General features: G+C 36.3%; 2 protein-coding genes across 2 annotated transcripts in view; both read right to left on the bottom strand.

Moving 5' to 3' along the window:
- Nucleotides 1-25560, bottom strand: part of LOC118847255 (glypican-6-like) — a 333262-nt gene that overhangs the window by 55741 nt on the left and 251961 nt on the right. The gene's annotated exons all lie outside the window — the stretch shown is intronic.
- LOC118848087 (dnaJ homolog subfamily A member 1-like) lies at nucleotides 8274-9480 on the bottom strand. The gene is given in 2 exon segments (XM_036756823.1): nucleotides 8274-8861; nucleotides 8863-9480. Coding segments are annotated over 2 exon segments (1194 nt in total). The 5' UTR covers nucleotides 9469-9480.

Here is a 25560-nt window from a genome sequence, read left to right as displayed (position 1 = left end):
CAAACAAATAGTTGTGCAGAAAAAGTGTGGGGGAGAGGGGGAGGCAGGGGGATTGTACATTGAAACAGAAGATCTCTAATAAGTACAGCTTCTTACTTGTCTTTTTAAGTATATGCTATGGTTAACCTTTAATTTTCAAAGCTGCCCTGTTGGTCTGGCTTTCTTTTTAGCCATCCTCCTTTTCTTTTATTTCCATCTTAAAATAAAAGTTGTGACAATGACTTTTTCTTTCTTTTCTTTTTTCCCTTCTTTTTTTAGGGAGGCTACCCTATTACTAAAACTTACCCTTAGAGGAAGAACAAAGAAAAAACAAAGCCCTTGTAACAAATATATTTAGGCAAAAAAATTTCATTGGCTGTCTGTGAAAATATATGGCCTGTTCCACATCTTCAGGCCCTCATCTCTCTCTCAGGAGGTGGGGAACATACATTATCATTGGTCCTCTGGAATTGTGATTGGTTACTGTATTGATCAGTTTTCCTGACATTCTAAGTTATGTTTTTAATGTTGCTGTTATTGTATAAATTATTATAGTTTACATTATAATAGAAGAGGCATAGATTTATAGATATATAAAAGATATATACAAGGTAGAGGGCAGCCAGGTGGCACAGTGGATAGTGCTGGGTGATGGGAGACTCATCTTCCTAAATTCAAATATGGCCTCAGATGTTAACAGCTGGGTAAGACATTTAATCCTGTTTGCCTCAGCTTCTCAGGGGCACACAGCTAATAAGTACCTAGTGTAAAGTCATGGTGACCATAGTGGATGGAGCCTCGTGTGTGAGGTACAGTGAGTAGTAGCACATGGTAGTCACTTGATAAATAAATGCTAGAGGGTTGATACAATTTCTTTCTGATGCTACCACTTCCACTTGTTCTCTTGACCTTATTCCCTTCCTCACCTTCAAAGAATTTGATCCATAATTCCCTTTTACTCTTCTGCATCTCTAATTTGACTCCAGTGATTTGTCCTTTCCTTACATACTCAGGCCTCTATTATAATGTTTTTTTTTGAAAAGATCAATAGCTTTCCTTAATCCTTCTACGTAGCTACCACTCTTCTTTCTTTCAAAAAGCAACTGATTTAGTGAAAGAGTCATCTAAACTTACTCTTTCTACTTCTTTACTGTACAATTAATCACAAATTAACCTCTTGACATAAATTCTGTTGTCCCATCCTCCACTATATGGGGATGACCATTCATCAGATTCAATGAACTTTTATCAGTAATAAACTTCCTCATTTTCTTTGTACAGCGTGTTCCTAAAGTCTGGACACATAGGTAAAATGCATATTTTCAAGAAATGAAATGATTGAAATTTCCAACAACATTTTATGTATGACCGACCGGCCAACTCATACATCAAAATCAACATGCCCAAAACCAAGGTAAGGCAATAATCTGATGGGCATTTCCACCTGTATGCCCGACTGGCACCCAAAGTGATTGTCACGATCTGGTGGACCTCCCCTCCCCCCAACAACCATATATGTCAGGTGATAGTTGTCACCTCTGAGAAGGCAAGCCCAATAGAGTGATTCAGACAGAAGGTAGTCTACAAGGGTATGAGGGAAAGAACAGGTGCACAATAGTTAAAATTCGGGACCTGTTGCCATGAAGATCTGTGTTCAAATCCAGCCTCAGGCACTTACTAGCTGTACAAACTTGAACAAGTTATTTAACCCATCTGCCTCAGTTTCCTCAGCTGTAAAATGAGGCCAATCATAGCATCTGCCATCCAGGGTTGTTTTGAAGATAAAATTAAATGTTTGTAAAATAAATTACAAATTTTAAAATGCATATAAATGCTTCTTAATAGTTATAGTGTACTACTACTGTTCCTACTGCTGCTGCTGCTGCTCCTACTCTAGTTCAAAACTTAATTTTACTTCATTTTTACTATTATAATGGTCTCCTATTATTTTCAGTCACTTATGTGCTCAAATAAAGAAAAATTCTGGGGCAGCTAGGTGGTGCAGTGAGTGGAGCACTGGTCCTGGAGTCAGGAGGACCTGAGTTCAAATCTGCTCTCAGACACCTGACACACTTGTTAGCTGTGTGACCTTGGGCAAGTCCCTTAACCCCAATTCCCCTGCCTTCCCCCATCAAAAAAAAGGAAAGAAAAAAATTCTATAGCCTTTTGGCTACCAGTTCCTTAGTATAAATATTCACAAGGCTGCCCGTGCTACAGTCCCAATCTATCCTTCTAACCTTGAATGAATAAATGGGGTGGGGGGAGCATTTTCTAAGCACTAACTATATACCAAACTCTGTGCTAAGCACAGGGGATACAAGTACAAACCAAGACCATCCTTGCCTTTTATAAACTTATAGTTTAGTAGGGGAAATGCCATTTACAGGGGAGTGGTAGCCAGAAAAGGAAGTTTAGGTCAGGGGAAGTCACGAGGAAGGTGAAGTTACAAGTCACAAGTGAAGGGAAGTAAAGGAAGGGAATAAAGCATTTATTAAGTGGCTAATACGTGTCAGACACAGCGTTAAGCACTTTCCAAATTTTATCTCATTTCATCCTCACAAACACACTGTAAGGTAAGTGTCATTATGCCATTTACCAGGGGTAGAGTGGGGTTGTGATTGAGTAAATGTAAAGATTAAGGTGCTTTTTCATCAGGGTATGGATGAGCAATGGACTCCAATCGTGTCTTTAGCATTAACTCCTTGTGTGATAAGGGTAGAGGCATGCTACCTCTTTAGACTTCAGGATCCCTTATCCCTAAGATTAAGCTGGACAAGATGACCTCCAGAATCTCTTCTAGCTCTATTATTATCATACTGGATGTGATCTTTATAGGTTTTAGATGTAATATGCCTCTCTTTATCACCTCTTCTTTCCCTCATACCCTTGTAAACTACCTTCTGTCTGAATCACTCTATTGGGCTTGCCTCCTCAGAGGTGACAACTATCACCTGACAACTCCAATGGACCTCAGATCTCATCCTTCTTGAACTTTATACAACACTGAACTGCCTATTCTGGATGTACTCACATACCATGATTTCTGAGATACCACATTTTCCTAAGTCTCTTCTTAGGTCAATAAGCATTCACTGACCAGCTCTTCTTTCTCTTTTTTATAATATAAAGTAGATGCTTCCCAGGATTTTGTCCTCAACCCTCTATTTGGTGTCTACACTTTTTCTCTCATCATCTTTTAATGTAGGAATCTCCAGTGATGACCTCTACACAGATGCCTCCAAAATCTCTATCTTCAGCTCTAGATCCTTATTACCAGCTGCTTATAAGACATCTCTACCCGGATGTTCTGTGACACTTCAAGCTCACTATGTCAAAAACCAACATCATAATCTCGAACAAACACAACTACTCTTCACTTCACTATTTCTGTTACTGGTGCCACCATTTAGCGGGCTTAGCACTTTGGTGTTATTTTTTTCATGCTTCCCTCTCTTTTATCTCTCACCACCAAACGGGTATTAAATCCTTCCAATCCCACATCTTGCATCTCTCTCCCAGTCTCCAGCAACAGTATAGGTTCTCATTTCCATCCATGGGCTATCACAACAGGGTCTTCACAGGTCTTTCACCTGATACACTCTACCTTGTTCAATCTAGAAAAAAGGTTGGGGTGTTTTAGTAGCAAAAGCCACAGATTTGGGGGTGCACAGATTTAACTTTGAGTACCAACTGTGCCATCTACTGGCTATGTAAGGCAATGAGGGACAACTAGGTGGCTCAGTGGATAGCACTCTAGGCTTGGAGTCAGGACGAACTGAGTTCAAATCTAGCCTCAGATACTTACTAGTTGTGTAAACCTGAGTAATTCACTTAAACTCCATCAGCCTCAATTTCCTTAAGTAAAATGAGGATATATAATAGCATTTACCTGACAGTGTTATTTTGAGGATCAAATTTGATATTTGAAAAGCACCTAGTCTAGTGCCTGACACATAACAGGAATGTAATAAATGCTTATTCCTTTCTTCTCCTCATATGTGATGTGGTACAAATCATTTCCCTCCTCTATAACTCTTTTTTCTCATCTGTAAAATGAAGTGCATGGACTGTTCAGTCATTTTTCAGTCATATCCAACTCTTCATGGCCTCTTCTGGGATTTTCTTGACAATGATACTGAAAGAGTTTGTCATTTCCTTCTGCAGCTTATTTTACAGATGAGGAAACTGAGATGAATAGGGTTAAATGGCTTGCACAGGATCACACAGCTAGTTAAATATCTGAGGTCAGATTTGAACTCATGAAGATGAGTCTTCTTGACTCCAGTTTCTGGCACACTATCCACTGCACTTCCTATGTTCTCTATAAGTCCCTCCAGCTTAAGATTCTACATCATATGAGTATAATCTTCATTAGGCATAGATACAGTCCAGTGTGGGAGGAATAAGACAAATTTTTTAAAAAAAATCTATCTAGTATTTACTCACAAGTTAGCTACCTAAACGAAACCATTGAACTGACTGCCTGGGGATGCCAATAGGCTCAGGACCTAGGGGAGCCAAAGCAGAGTGGCTCTGAATTATGCAAGCACAGATTGAGGGACTTCTTGATAACTGCAACGATGCTATTCAGAGCAGGGCATGGAAAATAAAAGTTTTAGGTGGTGATGGATTTTGTAGATTGGAATAGGCTCATGTGAGCAAACGACCAGATTTGCCCTTAGGAATGACTATCCAGATGGCCTCTGACTTTGTACCTAATCCTCTTCATCATTAATAATCCATTTGGGATACGGAGAGGACAGGATATTGATTCAGTGCTCAACCCTTATTATTTAGTGGTAATAGATGTCAATAATTTGAGTACTGTGATATAGGCTCCTATGAATCATATCTAAGATATTTGTGTTTTTGAGGTCTCACACTGATGATGCTAGACAGAGAGACCTATTATGTCTGCAACTAGTGAGAAAAGGCATAGGGTGCAGAAAGTTACCTTTAAGAAAGTGTGCCCTTACCAGACTTAAAGAGAGCCCTTTAAATCACCAGCCTAAAAACTTTGCAGGGTATGGATAGTAAAATTTATGTCAAGCCACCAAGTCCCATTGGGTTTCCTACTGCCCCAGGGAATGGCATTGCAGGTAACTTACCACTGTGTCTAATCAGTTCGACCTCCCCAAAATTAACACTTTCTGCCTGCGTAGGGGTATGGGAGCAGGCAGAGAGTTCAAGGTCCTTTCTTTGTGCTATAGAAACTTATTCAGTGGGCAAAGATATTTTCAGACTATCCTATTCTCAACTTGAGTAATATGATATCAATTACCTCTTAGCTACAAAGAACTCCAAACATTTGTTCTTTGACAATGAAATTCATTTTTTATCTCTTCTCCTCCCCCACGCCCTTTTTTTGGCTACTATTAAATGGCCATACACCATACATTAAGTGACCAGGATTACCCACCATATGGAATGCCAGGTCTCCTTTCTCTGAAATACAATTTCCTTTTGGCTTTTAGCCCAAACACTGTTAAGTAGCATTAGCTCCCCAGGCAGGCCTCATCGTCTTTGAGTTAAATACAGTAAGAAGTGCTGATGCTTCTGTTCCACTAATATCTTTGCTCTATAATCCTTTATTTTATGGTCTGCCCCTGGCTGCTCCCTGAGCTAAGAATCTGCTGCTCATAAAGTGAGGTGACAAGTCTCATCACCTAATGATAAAGAAAATGCTGTTACTTTTGCTTTCACATGAGCAATCAGAACACAAATGTGAATGTAGATGCTCTAGGCTACTATTTGATCCAAAATGAAAAGTAAAATATTGCACTTTCATCTGGCATAAGGAGGGGAAAAATCTGGATTTTAATCTTTTCTTAATAAAAAAGGGACAGACAGGATCAACCACAAGCTGTCGTGTTCAAACAACTTGATGATATCAGAGTCGTGCTTCCATAAACTGTAAGCATTCTTCTTGGATCAACATGTTAAAAGAATGTTGAAGAGAAACTATCTTTGTGAGGGGTTGTGAATTCTCAAGTTTCTTGCTGGTTATTGGAGCAGAAGGGAAGAATAAAGATAACAATTTCCTAATTTCTCTTCCTAATGGATTCCATCTGTGCAACAGTGTTGTCAGAAATCTGATCCTTTGAACTCTGCCCCTTGACACTGGCTACATTGTGTTTACAAGGAGAAACTGGATGACATAGCATGGATACATGCACTTTAAGACTTCAAAAGAGGATGATTTCCTGATCATTTCCACGTACTGATATAGCCAATGGAATTCTTCATCTGATGGCTGACCATATGGTGGCAACTATCTCTGCCTCCAACCGGGTTGTTCCTTAGATAGGACTCAGACAGACAGTCTACCCGTGCACAAATTCAAAAGCCTTTATATTCTGGTCCAATCTGCTAAGAACTTGTATTAGCACATCCGTTTAGGAAGTAGAGTGACTGTCATGACCAGATGCAACATACTCTGAACTGTAGATTCCCTTGCTGGTGGGTCCCCAAATAGGGCATTTTACCTCTTCTCTATATATCACTAAGAATATAATTTTAAATCTGTTTCCTCAACTGCAAAACAAAGACTGAACTAGACAATCTCTGAGGTCCTTTCTATTACCAAATACGTTATCCTTTGAACTATTTTCCATTTCTTCTCTGTATATAGCAAGCACATTTGAGGGGAAAATGGAGAATGTGATTTTAATCATTTTGGGGAACTCTCACTACACCAATGCAGATCAGTAAGTCATCTGTAACTTAGTTTTACAGAGTTGCCCTGAGGGGCACTGAGATTAGTGGCTTGTCCATGGTCAAACAGGTAAAACACATATATCAAAGGCAAGGCAGGAATCGATATCTCCCAGACTCTAAGACTCACCTTTTATCCACTATGACATTCTGTCTTGCTTTACACATAATAAGTACATAAAAATAAATATTTTCTGAAAGAAGTATCTAAAGAAGACATTAGTAAATGAAAAATTAAAATGGACACTTCAAAACTTCTACAGATCAGAGATCTCAAGGATGTGGTTACTCCCTCCAATGAGGCAGCTCACAGAACAGATAGAGGAAAAATAACACGGCTTTTCATGACAAATAAGTCCTATGAATAAGATGAGGAGAGGGCAGACAGATTATAGCTCTCTGCCTCCAAGATATACAGAAGATGAAATAGGTTCAAAATTTAAATTGACTTTTTGATAAGTTCTTTAAATGACTGCTGTTGTTCCCCTTAGGTTATATTTCATTTCATATCTCAATGCCTCTTTATGGCAATGGAGAAAAGGGTGTTCTTGCTTTAAAATGCTAACATTTCTTTTCTAAATCAATCTTGTGTTAAACTACAACCAATATAATAAAAGCAGAAGAGTATTTGGTTTTTAGAAAGCAAAGGTAAGTACTTAGGAAGGGGGATATTATAATTCACTATCTATTTCTTTAAGACCACCCATGAAAGCACCTATATCTATACCAGGTTTTCTTTCTCCATATTTAACTTGATACAGAATTCTCATTGGTTTTATACTGTAGAGTCAATTCTGTTTAAATTGTAGAGTCAAACTGCCTTCAAAAGTCCCCCCTCCCCCACCCCAATCCGGAAATGTAATCAGATCTCTACGGGTATACAAGGCTACTGGTATAACATACTGTGAAACTAAGATGAATTTTAATTTTCCATTTTTTCTATTATTCACCTACACTCATTAGATATCTTTGGTTTATCTTACAAGTGAAATTTTGTATTGGCTTATAATGAACATTAATAGTGACATTAATTATGTTACTATGATTCTGGATCCACATTACCAACTGCATGTTGGGCATAAATATCTTATAGTTATCTCAAGCTCAACATGCTTAAAACACAATTCTACCAAAACATCACTTTCCTCCCCAAAAGCCTCTCCTCCAGATTTCCATTTTTTTATTCAGGATATCATCATTCTTTCACTGATCAAGTTTCTCAACCCAGGAGTCACTCTCCCACTTCAAATAATTATCAAGCCTCCCTCTGTGATATCTTTCCCATGATGCCCTCTTTCTGTTCATTCTCAGGGCACCCGCCACAGTTCAGGCACTCACCATTCCCCACTTGACCAGTTACAATAGCTTTCATCTCCCTATTTCCCTGGCTCAAGTCCCTCCTTCATTTATTTTTTTTATATTACTGATTTTATTAACTTTTTAAAATACAACTATAGTTGAATATTACAACAAAAACAACAGCTAGTAGTGAGTGTGTTAAGATTGATTGTAGTCCTTCACTCATTCACTATTGCATACAAAAGCCAGCATTACAACGAAGAGTATCGCTGGCCCCCCCATTAAGAGGTTTGACACTGAACCCCACCTCTGGGACGATGCTCATCATCCTCATAAGCGTCTCCGTTGTCACGGCGTCTTCTTTCTTGAGATGGGTCAAAGTCCACCAGTTCTACCTGATCCATATCTTCTGTCTCCTCTACTTCCTTTCTTTCAGGCAGCAATTTTTTCAGCAAAGATAGCTTGTCTGATGAAAGAAAGCCATTCTCTGGGAAGTTTACCTTAAATTCAATTATTAGAATTCCTTTCTCATCAGGTGGGCGATAAATGGGCATACCTTCATTCAGCACACATTTGATATCTCCATGTTTACCAATCTGACCAGGATGAGAAGTAATGAGTATAGTTCTATTATCCAGAGTTGTTATTGGTTTCTGAAAGCCACACAAGGCTTCAACCAACTGGACATCCATACACATGAAAAGGTCCTCACCACCTCCTGTAAAGACAGCATTGTCCTTCTGATCCAAAACAATGATAATATCCCCTGGCTCAAGTCCTGGCTCCTGGTCACCTTCACCATGGAATGTTATCTTCTGACCATCTTTCATGCCCTTGTCAATACGAACCTCCAGAATCATCTTCTCTCCCAACAATTGTCCTTCCATTACAGCTTTTACATCTATCTTTAGGACTGATTCGTTCCCCATGCCCGTGGCATTCCATGCAAACTGATTGAATTTGCTGAACCATTCCAGGTCCTATCTGAAGAATTCTTATTTGCATTCCAGTACCTCTGCAATTGGGACGGCATTCTACAGCTCCTTTCTTACCACCCCGTCCTTCACATTTATCACAAATTACATTCTTTTCCAAAGCCAGTTTTCTCGTTGCACCATTATACAAATCTTCTAAGGTCACTGACAACTGATGAACGACATTTTTGCCTCTCCGTTCCCTTTGCATTCTTCCACCTCCTCCAAAAAACATATCAAAGATATCCATTGGAGAACCAAAGCCACCACGAGAACCACCCTCTTTGATGGCTTGTTCTCCACCTTTGTCATATATATCTGTTTCCTTTGCATCAGAAAGTATTTCGTAAGCTTGAGAAATCTGCTTGAACTTTTTTCCTTCATTTGGATTCTTATCTGGGTTGTATTTTAAGGCTAGTTTTCTATATGACTTTTTTAGTTCTTCCTGGGAGGCATTGGGTTTTACCCCCAAAACATCGTAGTAAGTCGTTTCCTTCACCATTTTTTATAGCCGGGGAGCAACACTCATGGTACGCCCGGTGTCGAAATGCCCACGTTCGGGGTGGGGTGAGAGGAGACCGCCCAGGAACCGGTTGGGATGTTGGGGGAGCGAGTGGAATTAAGAGAAGATTGGGGAAGGGGGGAGCGAGTTCTTGTGCGCGGAGCTCGAGCAGCGGCAGCTACTGCCCTCCGCTTCTCGCCAATTTTTCTGGAAAATTCCGCCATCTCTCCTTCATTTAATTCATCCTCGAAACAGCTACCAAAGTGGTATTTCTAAAGCACAGATCTGACCACATTACTTCCACATTAAACTCCATCTTAAACACCATAATAAACTCCAGTGGCTCCCAGCTTCCTCTAGAATCTAAAGGAAATTCCCCTACTTTAGAATGTAAAGCCTTTCACATGACATACAAAAAGAATAGCTTGTTTTAAACTAATGGAGGAGAAGCTCCCTTATTCTTACATTTACTGTATATGGAATGAAATTAATATAAGCTGTAATATATCCCCCTTTACAAGTTTTCAATAAATAAAAATATGGTTGGATCCTCTCTAGCCATTCAAAGGCATCACATGAGAGAAGTAGGTATGGAATTCCAGTTCCATGTCCTTTAATATTTGTCATTTCTACCACTGTATAGAACTGGCATTGAAAAAGCAACGTCTTCCAAACTAAATGCATGATCATATCCATGATTCCAAAAAGTATTTTTCCTATATTCCCTATTAATGACAAAAACCATTCTTCCAGACTAAAAAGCTTCAATCATCTTTGACTTCTTCTCGTCCTTGTTAAATAAGGCATAAAATTAGATTAAATATGGCCCTGAGGGCTAGAGAGGCTTTGCTTTGAATAAAAATTTGGAGTTATATAATGTATGGGGTATTGTCATCACTATGAAGAGCACTTTTCATTTATTTCTGGATGCTCCTCTATGTTCAAAGAGGTAAAGTTTCAAGATGGCCTAGGTAAAAATGTAGCTCTTTTGTATCCAAAAAAAATTTTCTAAAATGTGTTGGTACTTAAAAGTGGTAAATACTCTTCCCTTCAGGAAATCTGGCTATCTGTAATGACATACTCATTCTCTAAAAATTCCATGTAGTCTAGTTTTCACAGTACACAATAAAATTCAAACAGCGTCCATATGGATACTTACATTCTTTTTCCAATGAAATAATATACTTTTCAAAATCAATGCTACTCATGGCTTTGCATCATGACAACGGACAGTGAAATATGTGGGTTTATCCTACTCAGTAATACGTTCATCCCTTTCAATCCTTGAACTAATCTTAGGATGTTTTTTTCATCAGTGTATAAGCCACCCCCTAAAACTTGATATTTTCTAAAATGTATTATTATTTTGACATTGTCATTACTATTACAAAAGCAATACATGATACTCTGCTGAGATTACAGATGATTAGATTTGAGAAGTGAAACATTTTACTTTGGAGTAAAAGTAGATACCTTATATTTATAAATGTATTATTCTTGTCAATCTAGTTTTAATTAGAAACCAGTAATACTATGTGAATACATATTATTCATAAAGTACTTTTTAATTCAAGCACATAACTCCATTTCAAGAAGTACTGCAAATGTATATTATTCTTTAGTTCACTTGGAACTTGTTCTTATCCTCCACTTTCAATGCCCATTTACTTTGCTCAGGTCCACTTAGACATAGCCTTTTTGTTTGATAACTTTGAGCTCCATAGCATCACATTGTGTTCTGAACTGGAAAGAACCTTTGAGAAATAGTCTAGTTGATCCTGCTACTTCAAAGGCACAACTCATCAAATATGGCCATCTATGTCTGAGGCTACCATTTTGATGGTAAGGAGCTACTATTTTTTTTTGCCAATGCTTAACATCACAGAAGGTGGTGAATGTTGCTAATAGAATTTGTGGGGGACATCAATGCTTATGTGTAAAAGATCAGGAAAAAGCTGTCTCTCTGTCTCAGTCTCTCTCTGTCTCTCTCTCTGTCTCTCTCTCTCTCTCTCTCTCTCTCTCTCTCTCTCTCTCCCTCTCTCTCTCTCCCTCCTTCCCTCATAAGGCAATGAAAAAAAAAATCACTATATACCTTATGTAAGGCACTATGCTGGTCTTTGTATTTCAAAGATGTAAAAATCAATAAAAGCCCCTACCCTTAAAGTGTTAACATTCTAATAAGGGAGTTAGGGCATGCATGCAAATATGTATACTACAATATGGAATGAGATAAAGGCAAAAGGGGTCAAGACAAAGTACTACGACAAATATGAGAAGAGAGGAATCATTTTCTTGGGATAGAGATGGGTAGTAGAAAAAGAAAGACTTGAGGGAGAAAGTGGCACTTGAGTTGAACCTTTAAGTAAATTCATTACAAAAGGCACACATATGGAAGGACTGACTATGTTTCGAGCATGGAAGAAGACTTAGAGTATTGGAATTCATTGATTAGGGAAGTGGCAGAATGAAGAGGAACAAAAGCTGGTTGGAAATTAGGAAAATAGAAGGAAATAATGCTGGAAAGATAAGATAGGACAAGATTCTAGTATCAGGTGATAGGACAAGGTCTTCATATTTCATGCTATGTCAACAAGGAATGACCAGAAAGATTTAAATAGGGGCTGTGATCAGACCTCTGTGTTAAGAAGATACTTTTTACTGTATCCTAAATCTCACTATTGATCTGATTTTCCAAGATTAATTCATAATATATATAAGTGCCTTACATAATTTAAGTACATTTGAAACCAATGGCCGCAAGTGTTTTGGTTTTCTTGTCATTGTAGAATTATGTTCAAAGACTAACTTTCTCAAGTTTCCCATGGTTTTCAAGGCCAGAGTAATATGAGCTGGAGCTGAATCAGAGAGGTAACTACATAAAAAAGTAAAAACAACGAATGGACTAAAAAATAGCAAAGTACTACTATTTCTGAATATATGAATCCTAGCAACTCCATTTTCATTATATGTTTATGTTATTAATTCTGTTGGAAAAAGGCTAGTTGACATAGCCTACTGTCTAACTCATTATTTTATATGTGGTTACAGATAAGAATTAGTTTGGCACAACATAGTAGTAATAGTCCATCAAGTAGCCGTTTTTGTTGATATTGTAACCATAATCAATGACATCAAAGTAAAACACCCTGAAAATGGCAAAAACCCTAAGGCCAGAACATTAAATGGCACTGGCATCATATGTTAGCCAAGGCATGGAGCAAAGAAATCTATAGAAGTTAAGCCCACAAATGCAAATCATTTCTGTCGTTCCTCACTAAAATGCACATTGCCCCACAATTGGATTCAGGCCACAATACTCTAAGACTCAGAGCTGATTATTTTTAACATTCTTGCCAAGTAGAAAATTAAATGCATCAAAATCAATGACAGCATATGTAACATCCCTCTTTATATATAGATCAATTTCTCTACTTTCCAAATGAGCCAGTCCCTGTTATTTGAAGTCACACCTGACTCAAATGTCTCATACAAAAGAATGACAATTAAAATGGTATGAATTCTTTTGCATTGCATTGTGGGTCCCTTCTTTGTCCCTGCTGCCTGCCTTGCCTTGGGGTATAGGGTAGGTTTTTTGTAAACCATAATATGATATGATATAATATATATGATATATCATATATATATATATATATAACTACTATTTAGCTTTTCAATTACAGTATTCAAAATAAGTTAACTATACATTAATGTATTTAAAAGCACTTTGCCCACAACTCTGTAGGGCAAATAGTTCAAGTATTATTGAATATTACTTTCCCCGTTTTATAGATGAGGAAACTGGGGCTCAGAGAAGTTAAAGAACATGCAAAGCTACTGTTAGAATAGCAATTCGAACTCAATCTTTATTACTTAAAGTCTAGTACTCTGAATACTGCTCTCTGTCTTTAAATACATTTGAGAGGGCTAGCCAGACAACCTAACCATTATTACTTTTTAAGTGTTTCTACAAAGAAAAAGCACAATGATTCTAAGCAACTGAATGGCCAGTGAACTTTCAGAATAAAAACTATCGTTGGGTTCAAAGTTTACTTTGGTTTATTAACAATTTGAAAAACCTAGGAAATGTAAGATGGAATGACTTCATAGGCCAACCAAGGTCACAAATAAATGAATGCATTTTAGGTCTAGCAAAATGGAAATTCTAGAACCCAAAAATATTAGATACCCTAACTGTGGTTCTCTAAAAAACAGAGTGAATAAAATGAAGGCACTGTATGAAATAACAAAGTATAGACATATCTACATATCTGTCTGACCATGAATATACTCAGCTTCAGCTTCTGTGCCCATCACAGTGAAGATGTCAAATGGTATATGAGTCGTCTCCTAAAAGAATCTGGTTCAAAATGGTGTTTATTTTAAATGGTAAAGAAAAATCATTGAAATTGGCAGTGTTTATGACTCGATTAAAACATTTTAAAAGTATTTGTAAAATAAACAGATTTGTATTCACATATGATCAAAATAGGAACAAATTATTTGTGCTAAGAAATATGAAAGCCCTAGCTATTTCAGTCAACTGGCCAGAGATTGTTAATTTGTGTAAATAAATGTGCACTTGGCTCTAGAGGTGCCTAAGTGTTATTCCAAAAAATGTTATTTTAAAGCTACTTTTCTGAAGCTATCTTAGCTTATGTCCAAGTACATAAACTAAAAATGTATTTATATGGATCTCTAGTTTATTCTACTAGCTTGACTACAAAGACTTTCTATTTCCTTGGGTTTTGCAATTCCTGTTGCATTCTACATCATGTGCTTTCCTGCCCATCAGTTTAGGATCAGATAGAAATCTAATGCCCTCAGAATGATATGCCTCTAAATTTAAACCTTTCCCAAAGAGACAGAATAATTTTGATTTCTAAATGAAAAAAAAGGATTTCTTTCAGTTAGCTAGTTAAAAAGCAACAAAACAAGTAAATTTCAAAATCAGGTTGTGCTATGCCATGAACGAATCCATGCATTTGCCTGACTTGTAAGTAGAATGACTATTAAAATAACCCAGTAATAGTACCACTTTATCTTTTTTTTTCTTTTTTAGAATCAGTAGCAGACAACATAATATTGCTACAAAACCATACCTCATGGCATTTAGCTTGTGTTTATGACACTCTTTTGTTTTACTATATCAACCCACATATTAGACAAAAAATATTACTAGTATAAAAAAGAAGTATTAAAAAGACCTTTGCATTTTAATTAAGCATTCCAAATGTTTACTCTTCAGAAAAATGTAAGTCAAAAATCTCGCTGGGAAATCCTTCTTGTAACATTAAGAAAGCCAAGAAAGCCATAGTGATCCATGAAACATTAAAGAAATATCTTCTTTAAATAAATGCATATATTTTACAGTTAAGTACGTTAATTAGTTTTATCAAAACAGGAATGTTCCTGGGAGACACAGGGACAAAAGCCACAGGTGGTAATGAAAGGAACACTTCTTATCGGGAACCACTACTAATGACTGTGTTGCCAAAGTAACCAAATGGTTGCATATAAATGTCTGATTTGACATTCACTTATCAATGTTTCTAAAATGCAACTCTTATCTTGCCTGCATAGTAAATTTCATTTCCCAGTAATGATTTCACAGATCCTTCCTTTATTTGCATGTCTCATTTATTTCTGTTTCCAAATGGAATGAATCCAGAAAACCTTGGTCTAAGCTATCTCTCTTTCCATGTAAAATGAATCTCTATCTTAGCCCAAAGGACAATCCTGCAGGACAATAGTAAAGCAGCTTTCCAGCTTCCACCTGTACCCTCTCTCATAATTCGAGGTAGGCTTAATGTCTACCCCCATACAATTCTGCCCATGTACACATTGTTTATTTAAAAGTGAACTCTACCAGGTGCCAGCATACTTTGGTTAACTGTGTAATCTCAATGTGCTAAAGAGAACTTGGAAATCATTGAGTTCAGCTTTTTTACCTCAATGAATAGTTCATTTTATAACAGGCCTGACAGGTATTTATTAAGCCTCCACTTGGACTACTTTCAACAAAGAAGAGCATTGTCTTGAAGAAGTGACCCATTGCATTTTTGGAGAGCCCAAAATAGTAGATGCTTCCTTTTTAAAATAAACCAAGTTGAGGCAATGGGAAATGTTAGGAAATTTAAAAACAAAGGGTTTTAATAAAAGTTATCTTAAAAATAATCCAAACTCTTCCATTCTATATCTGTGCATCAGTCCTCACTCTCTCCTCTGGAACTACACACAATAACAACATACACATAACTTCAGAGATAAAAAATACTTTAAATATCATTTACTCCAATCCCTTTATTTTACCACTGAGGAAAATGAGCACTAGTGGCTTGCCTGAATTCATACAAGAAGTCTAATCTACTACCTACACGATAGCTCCTTAGATATTGTAAGACAACTATCACATCCCCTCTTCAGTTTTCTTTGGGGGTGAGGATGTGTTACATCCCCTTAAGAACATGTCTGCTGAAGCAGAGGGTATTTCCAAAATTTAAAATAAAGTGGTAAGCAAAATCACTACATATCTTGTCAATGGTAAGACAGAACCAAAGAAACCTTTACTCTGTTCTTCAAAAAACAGTAGGGAATCTATTTTGAGAATTAGGGTCAATTTTATGATTGGAAATAATCCCATTCCTTCTCTGGATTTTTTTTTATTATTTTCTAATTTTTTCCCTAAGAAAATTAGCTTGAAACAACTATGGGAGTTCTATATTATCCTTTATGCTAGTTTCCAGTCTCATCATTCCACTGAAACTACTCTCTCCGAAATTATGAATGGACTCTTAATTGACAAATCTAATGACTTTCTTAATCCTCATCTTTCTTAATTTTACTGCTGGCTTTGACATTGCCCATCACTCTCTTCTCTTTGATATTTCCTTCTGTCTAGGTTTTCATGAAACTATTTTTTCCTGGTTCTTCTTCTACCCATTTGACCACTCCTTCTCTGTCTTTTATGAAGGATTTTAATTTATGTCATGCCTGCTATCAATGGGTATCCCCCAAGGCTCTATCCTAGGCTCCCTTCTCTTCTTTTTCAACAATATTTCATTTAGCACTCGAATCAGCTTTCTTGATTTTAATTATCAACTCTATGTTGATCACTCTCAAATCTACTATTCAACCCTAACTCTTTCAGGACCTCCAGTCTCACATCTCCAACTGCCCTCTAGCCATCTCAAAGTTGATGTTCTGTAGACTTCTTAAACTCAATGTGTCGAAAACTGAACTTATTATCTTCCCTCCACCTCCTCCCACCATCCTAAATTGCTTATTACTATTCAGGGTACTACCATCCTCCCTGTCACGCAACTTCACAACTTAGATATCACTTTCAACTTCTTATTCTCTCACCACCCTCGAATTATCCAATCAGTGGTCAAGTACTGTCATTTTCCACATTTGAAATCCCTCTTCTATGTGTGCTCTTCTATCCTCTAACCCTGAAACCACCTTAGAGTAGACCCTCATCCCCACACATTTCAGCTATTTTAAAAGCCTGATGATTGTTCTCTCCATCTCACATATCTCCCCACACTAAACCATCTCTATTTCATATGTCAAATTGAGCTACCTAAAATCCAGATCTGAACAAATCACCTCACTATTCAGTTAACTCCAGTGGCTCCTTATTACTTCTAAGATCAAACATAAAATCCCCTGTTTGGCTTTCAAAGCCCTTCATCACTTAGTCCCTTCCTGCCTTTCCAGCCTTTGCACCTTACTCCACCAGCCCCAATTGTTTTATAATCCAATGAAAATAATTTTCTCTGTTTTTTAAACATCACATTCCAACTCACTATGCAGAGTGTTTTCAATGGTTGTACCTCGCACCTAAACACTATCTCTCCTTATCTTCACCTCTTATCTTCCTTCAAGTCTCAGATAAAATCCTACCTTCTGAAAGCATTCCCAGAGGGCTTTCTCTCTGAGATGACCCCAAATTTATGCTCTATATATCTTGTTTGTGCAGAGTTGCTTCTATGTTATATTCCCCATTAGAACTGAAACCAGGGACTGTTTTTGGGGCTTCTTTGTATTACTAATGTTTAGCACAATGCACTGTAGATATTTAGCAAATATAAATTTACAGACTACAATACCCTCTTAAAATGATTTATAAAAACAAACATATAGAGCCTATAAAAACAAAGGTTATTAACTAGAAAATAATTTGAGCATGTGTAATATATGACAAGATGTACAGTTTGGTCTGAGGAATAAGATGCTTCTTTGCTTATAATCCAAGCAAACTAATTTTCATAACACCTACACGGTAAATATGATGACCCTTATGGACTGCCTAGAAGAGCTGAAAATGATCACTGCAGTTGCTGGTGGACTCAGTTCATTTAGAATTACACACAGACACACAGACAGACACGCACGCACACACACACACACACACACACACACACCCCTTCAGCTGATAGAACCAGGACCTGAGGTTTGTCTTCCTTCAGGAGCTTCTGTCTTGATACGATAGGTGATGCTAGGGAAAGATTCCAAATCTATAATCAAGTGTTCATGATTAGACATCTCATTCATTTAATCTTCTATTCCTATGTACTCTAGTATTTGATTTTATAACAGAAGAGTTGAGAGGTCAAAGTCTTGCCACTTTAGTCAATTCTAAGGACACACATGTAAAATGTTTAATGTCTAATTTAATGAAAAGTTGTGATGCTACAAAATAAACATTCTTAACAGAATTTTCAAAACGTATGAATAATAAATCTCTTTTCCATTATTCTAGATAATTAATGGTATGCATGGAGTTGGAGAAATCATTAATCATGATTAGCAATAAGACATTAGACCAAGAATAAATAAACCATCTATGGCAGATGAATAGTAGATAGTTATAATACCTATACAGTAGCCATTTTCATTTTCTAACTTGTGGCAGGGAAGAAATAAAACAGTCACTGTAATGCATAAGGACCTATTATTGCCCCTTAACTGCTTCTAGATGAGGAGTTCTTAATCTTTATTGTGTCATGGAACTCTCTGGTAGTTTGTTGAAGCCTACATACTTCTCTTCTTCGTTTCCTACATTCATATTCAGAGGAAATAATAAATTTCAGCTAGAAGTGAGTGAAAATAAAGGTGTAACTTATTCATCATTCAAGTTCAGAGACCCCCTGAAATCTATCCATAGACTCCTTATTCTAAACTATGGCATATTGTATGATTGTAGATGAATAAACAAAATGAAGTTGTGATACCATAAAAAATAACTTCATGACCTACCTACACTCCTGCGGTTATATAGTGACTTTAAACAATGAAAAAAAAAGTTATGAACATATTTGTGATGAAGACATCTAGAAAAATAGATCAGAAGGGGCTCTAAAAGATTGCCTTGTCTAGTCATCCACTCCATTTTCCTGTCAGATAAATGGATTTGTCTGTCCTGGTGATTTAGACTACCATTGATGGTGGCATAATACTCTGACTGTAACCTCCTCCTCCATTGCCCCTCCCCCAAACTCAAACCCATATGAACCCTACCTATAAAATAAGCACAGATAACCTTAATGTGCCAAAATCCATGAAGTTACTATCCCAAGTGGCCTAATGGAACTTGCATATATTTAAGCAGACATGAACAAGAGAATAATCTTGATTGTACAAAAAGCTAGTCATTCTCAAAAGCATAACACATGAGGCTCCTAGACTATCTTATTAGCAACATCATGAATTATACAACAGCACTGCTTGTTCAAACTGTTTTTTTTCTGATAAGAAACACTGCATTTTAAAAAGCAACCTCCATTTTAATATTTAATACCTCAGCATATCTAGATCTCCAAAAGTAGCAAGCTATTTAGGAAAGAAGGGCACTTCTTGTAATGTTAAAAGCATTTCTGGCATTTTATGTTATCTGCTTTTTAATGACCATATATTCCAAACATTAAAAATGAATTAATCTCTTTCTCCCTAAGTAGTCTGTTGAACACTGTGAAAGAAAGGGTTCAACAGGTTACTTATCCCTTACAAAAGCTATATAGATCTCCGCCTCACTTTGAGTTTTGTGGTTTTAAAAGCAAAATGTCTGAGTTAGCATACTTCTCACAGCTCATCACCTTTGTCATCCCTCTCAAAGAAAGACTAAGTTATTTCTTGTTGAAATCTATGCACTGCAGTATATAATGATGAATGATGAATCAACAAAGACAGAGCTACACACAAAAGGAAGGTGTGCCTTCTAAAGTTTAAAATTGATAAGGTTTTAGTTTTAAGATTTGGAAAATTAGGAATTATCTAGAAGACATTTAAAAACTTGCCAGATGCAAGTATACCATTTCTAAGTTAAAGAAGTGCCTGCATCAGGGAATTCTTGTTTCATTCTTCAGTTCTTTTAATCAATGTTTCATTTTTCATGTGCAAAATTCAGTTCATGTTGACTATGCAAGTGGTATGATGGCAAATCTAGCCAGACATTTTTCAAAAATAGAAGGTGGAAAATAAATCATTTCAAATGACAAAGGTGATGAGCTCTGAGAAGTATGCTAACTCAGGCATTTTACATTTAAAACCACAAAATTCAAAGTGAGGAACAGATCTATACAGCCTTTGTATGGGATAAGTAACCTGTTGAACTCTCTTTTCATAGTGTTCAACAGACTACTTAGGGAGAAAGGGATTAACTCATTTTTAATGTTAGGGCTTTTGGTAAGGTCTAAGGCAAAACTGCAGTTTAAAATTAGCTATTTTTATAGTTATTCAGAAATGGTTAAAATAATCTATTAGCTTTACTCAAATTATCATTATGAGAGGGAAACAGTTTTTGAAGTTCATAACCAAATTTTAGAACTCTGACTTTGGAGAAAGAGAAAATCATTTCAATTACTATATTGGCAATGAAATACCAAGGTAATTAAATATTACATCGAACTCTGCTCTTTCCTTTAGCCTAAATCAATGCTTCTTTCCCAATTGTACACAGTGCAAATTCATAATTTAAAGAAAATAGTGGAATTAATTTACTTTTGATGTGAATCTTTTGATTAGTTCAATTTTAAATTATTTCCTCTTCAATTTTCATTTTATGGGGGCCAAGCTTTCTCATTCTCTGCCAGTATAATACAAAATATCACACTGGTTGTTCTATGTTCTTCTAGAAGAGTTAGGTTATGTTATGTAAAAACCACTAATATATAATATCACTATAGATAAAGGAAATGCTACTACAGACTGGGGAATTAATGACATCTTTAAAAGCAAACACACTTCTTCAGAAATTCAAGTTCCTACCTTGAAATACAGCCCACCACTTTATTACAAAAAGAGATAGGAGCTAATGAAACCTTCATTAGGAATACACAGTGTATGTTAGTGATTAGGCTCTTTGGGACCTCTTACCACAATGAATTGGGAACTATTTTTCATAACAGCAATGCCACTATAATTAGTCCCCTACTGAGCCTAGGGATAAAAGCTTGTCTCTAAACCAACATTCTCCATGTCCTTGATTACAGTAACTAGACAAGTTCCATATATCTATTGCATTTTCTACAAACTCCAATAACACAAATTCCTTCATTACAGTCCAATGGACATTAAAGATAAAGGCTACTTATTGAATAAGATGTTTCTCATTTATACGGAAAAATATCCACAAGTTTTCTTTAAAGAAATTTTTTTTGGCTTGTGGGGGAAAAATAAACCTGTGATCTTCAAGAGAATTCACTGAAAAAACAAATTCTACAGCCCAAATTTTCAGCTTATTTTTTGGAGAAAAAACAGTGTATGATCAGGCACCTACAGTGGATTCCACTGCTCTTGAGGAGTCTTATCAGCTATTTAGCTTTGGTTGTGTTTTTGTTGTTATTCTGTCTTTTAAACACAAACTTTACTTACAGGGCATCATTATTAACAAAGGCGTTCCAGTGGTTGATTCAGGTTAATTACTGTTGCTGTGATTTCTGGCCCTCGACGTGGGCTCTTTTTTCCATAAAAGACGCTCGACAGTGGAGCAGAATGGTGTGCCCCAAATTAATTCTTAATGATATGATTATAATGAACTGCAATTAAGTTCAACTGTCAAATAAAAAAAAGAACTCTAACTTCCAGATGAAGCCACAGCTTCACCAGTCTAAGTGCCCTGGACACCTCTCACATTTTAACTTTGGACATTGCCTGGTATTTTGAGTCTTAGCAATCTACAGTTCTTTATGCTTGACCTGAGTCCAAGGAACAAGAGGACAGCCTAATGTTCAGCACTGATCACTTTTAAATTAATAGTTATTTACCCGGATTTGGGACTTCTGAAGCACCAACTGTGGGAATACTTTTGGATAAATTTCTATTCACCTTGTACCTTCAACCTCCTCCTTCTCTAGCTTCCCAGCAACACTAAACACAGGGGATTAATTTTCTAGATTTATAATGAAAATTCGTATTCTAACTCAGAGAGTCAGGGTTATGTTTTCCCAGATAATTACAGATTATTTTTGGAACAGCTTTCATTTCTAACCTGAAAGTTACTTTGAAAAGGAGCACTGGGGTCTTTTTCTCCTCTAGAATATTCATGTAGATTTATAATGTATTTTTCATAAACACACTGAATGGGAACATTTCATTCAGCTTCAAATGAGACTGCCCTAATTTGAAGCTCGAAAGGAACCATCTAAGTTCTTGCTTGCTTCCATACCTTCCGATGCTCTCTTGCTAGAATAGTGAATGTGCATCAACAGAGCAATCTGGGAATTCAGGAAAGTGAGATTTCTGTCTCCTCGAATTTTCCGAGAGCACTTTGCTGGCATTTCAGAAGGCAGCTAGGTGGCAGAATGAGTAGAATCCTTGATTTAAAATCAGAAAAACCTGTGATCAAATCCTGCCTCTCAAGCTTACTAAGTGTTACCCTAGGCAAGTCACTTATCTCAGTCCCAGTGTCCTCATCTGGCATGCTACACCTCTCTCACAGTGTTGTTGCTTTGCAAACCTTAACATGTTACTAAATGCTACCTATTATCATCTCTCCTAAGTTGCACATTTTCACTAGAATGTCCATCTTTTTGAGGGTAAAGCCTCTTTCTTCATTTTTGGTCTTTCTACCCTGAGTTAGTCCTTCAAAAAGTGTTTGATGAGTTGAATAATTTATTTAGTTTAATAATAGGGAGTAAGTGCCCGAAGAGAGGAGTAGACAAAGAATTGGCTTAGTACAAGGGACAGACGGTTTCCACCAAAGAAGCTATTTGGAAAAATGAAAGTCATTTTTTACCCCCCTTTCTTCCCAGGTACACAGGAGGCTTGATTGTTTTCTGTCATCCTCTTAGGAGATTTTATTTTGTTAGGTGACCTCTTTACTGTAATTTTCTTAACTCAAGTTGTTCCTGGGGCTTTTCATTTTGTACTTTGAAAATTTCTTTAGTTTTTATCCATTTGATAAAACTTAGGAAGAAGGCAGCTTTCCTTATTACCTTTTCAGTAACTGGAAGATAAAAGCCAAATCTGTGTTTATTGGCTTTGTTTTTTTTAAAAATCTAATTTTCTTATTGATTTCATTTTTACATTACCTGTATTGTCCTTCCCTTGACCAGAGGACCACTCCTTGTTAAAAAAAAGAAAGAAAAAGGAAGAAAAGAAAAAGAAAAGAAAAACAGCAAAACTGTAACTAAGACAATGAAGAGATCTTGTGTGGCTTTTAAAAATATTGTTTTAAGACCAAATTATAAAATAGAAAAAGACAAAAGGTGACCAAGTTTTTCATATAGTTGTAAAAATCTGCCTTCTGAGAATATTGTAATATGTGATGAGAAATCCAGAAGTGTTATCTATATTATTAGCTTCTTTAGGTCAATAGAATGTCAGTTTAAAAATGTCCTGTCAGTAAAAAATTTCCATTTTCTTAGTATTTTTTATGATGGGTTGGCAATACTGATTAGAGTCTGTCATTTCTAGACATTTGAATCTCATCATTTTCTGTCCGCTTCTATATGGTCTATGAGTTCTGAAGGTTTTTTGCAAGGATGATGAGGGATGGGATCCTCGTTAAAGAATATTTTGAATCTCATTCAACAGAGATGACACAATAAATCTTCAAGCCATTTCTGACCATATGTCACAGCTCTTGCAGGCAAATGAAGGCTTTCACAGCTTTTAAATAATCTTTAGCAATGACAGCTGTTGAGACATTTACTCTACTCACCCCTTTCTTCTACTTAAGGAATATTGTGTTATGTAAGATGGCATAACCTATGTAACAGATAAATAACATGGTCTATCACTTGGAGTTCTTTCTAAAACGTTAACATGGCCATTCACACTTTTTTTCCTTTTCATGAACTTGGTCATCAAGAGCATACACTGACTTACCCATCGAAGTTCTTTAATGATACAACCAAAAATTGGTAGGCAGTCAGATATTTCCAAAAAAAGTAAATAACTCTAGAAAATGCAAATGGTCTGGACGGACTGTGGCGCTACTTGTATGACCTTGGGAAAGGAAACAACTTAGCACAGGAGAAAGAGAACTACCTCTAGAGTCAGAGAACATTGGTTTACTTGTTGGCATCTGAGATTCTTTTATCTCTAGATCTATGATCTTGGGTCATTTAAGTTATCACAGCCTCAACTTCCTTGTCTGCAGAATAAGTGGATAGACAAGGTAAATTTCAATACTCCCTTAAAATTCCATTATCTTATGAACAACTCTATCTCCTAACTTCCTTATTTGAATAGGCTGAATATCAAAGTTGTGAAAAGCTTTCAAATTAAAAAAAAACATATTCCAGGATTTTATTATATTTGGAGCTCTAGCACAAATATTAGAAGACTTAGGGAAATATGTCTTTTCCTGTTGTTTAGGAAATGCATATTTTAGAATGAAAATGATATTTTACAACATTATTAAAGCAACTTTTTAGAAATAAGTGAATTTAGGATGTACAGAAAGATAACTCTCCAGAGCTGACTCAGATAGATAGTCGTCAACGAATATTTTTTGTATTTTAATATGCATAGGGAATGTCAGAAGGGAAATGGATTCCGTAATCTAATCTAAAACAGTGATGAAATAAACAGAATTGATAAATCAATGTTTTATTTCCCTTTGAATTCCCAAGAGGAATTAGTATAACCATTAAGTATAAAATCAGTTTGAAATAATATCTATGGTGGCCTAAGTAAGAGAATTTCTTTAAACACAAACAGGTTCTCTGGTTGTAGTGATAGAGAGAGAAAGCTGAAGTAATTTAGAACTCAGATGTTTCATTGGGAATGAAAATGTTTTGTAATTTTTCTAAAAATGGCATATAACTCATTTTGTTTTAATGAGAATAAATGAAAGGGTTAAAATATTATATGCAATGTTAATTTTGCTAAAATTTGACCACCAGAAGCATATAGATGAGGGATCCTTCTCTACTAAGTCCATTAAAATGCAGTAAATAAGATAGATATTCACCTCAGTCTGATCATCAGGTTAGTTTACCTAAACCAGGCCTGCATAATCTGCAGCCCATGGGCCACTTACAACCTGCAAGTTGCTTTTGGCACATCAAAGATTTTTGGGCAGCTCACAAAAAATGTAGAGGAAAATGTTTAGGAAATGCTTTGGTGGGTCACAGGTTGTGCAGGCCTGATCTAGACCAAAAGTGACCTGATAAAAGGAAACTTGAGTAATACTTGACCCTGTTCACAGAGACATATTCATACAAAATGAATTCTATTTGCATCTATCATATTCTGCCTCAATGTATAGCTATTTGTATTCCCCACCACCACCACCTTACATTGTAAGATGCTTAGTGGCAGAATCTGTCTTATTTATCTCTTTTTTCTGTTTTTTCCCTCCATGTCCAGTTCAGTGCCCAGCTCAGTGCATGGATACATTAAAGATGTTAATCGAATTAATTGAAATAAAAATGCCTTCTTTAAGAAGACAAAGCTTAAAAATTTTAAAGAAGAATGTGGCAAAAATTAAACAGAACTCCTATTAACTATATAACTGAACTGGAAGACTTGCTACAGGATATAATGACAAAATAGGTAAATTTCTGTTTCTTTACTAAACCTAAGCTACATCAAGAGAGTTGATGTTGTAGTAAGGAAAATCAAACATCAAATATTGCCTCG

This window comes from Trichosurus vulpecula, chromosome 4, assembly GCF_011100635.1.
Source record: "Trichosurus vulpecula isolate mTriVul1 chromosome 4, mTriVul1.pri, whole genome shotgun sequence".
NCBI classification, from domain to species: Eukaryota; Metazoa; Chordata; class Mammalia; order Diprotodontia; family Phalangeridae; genus Trichosurus; species Trichosurus vulpecula.
Note: the sequence above shows the minus strand (reverse complement) of the source record. Positions and strands in the feature narration are given on the sequence as shown.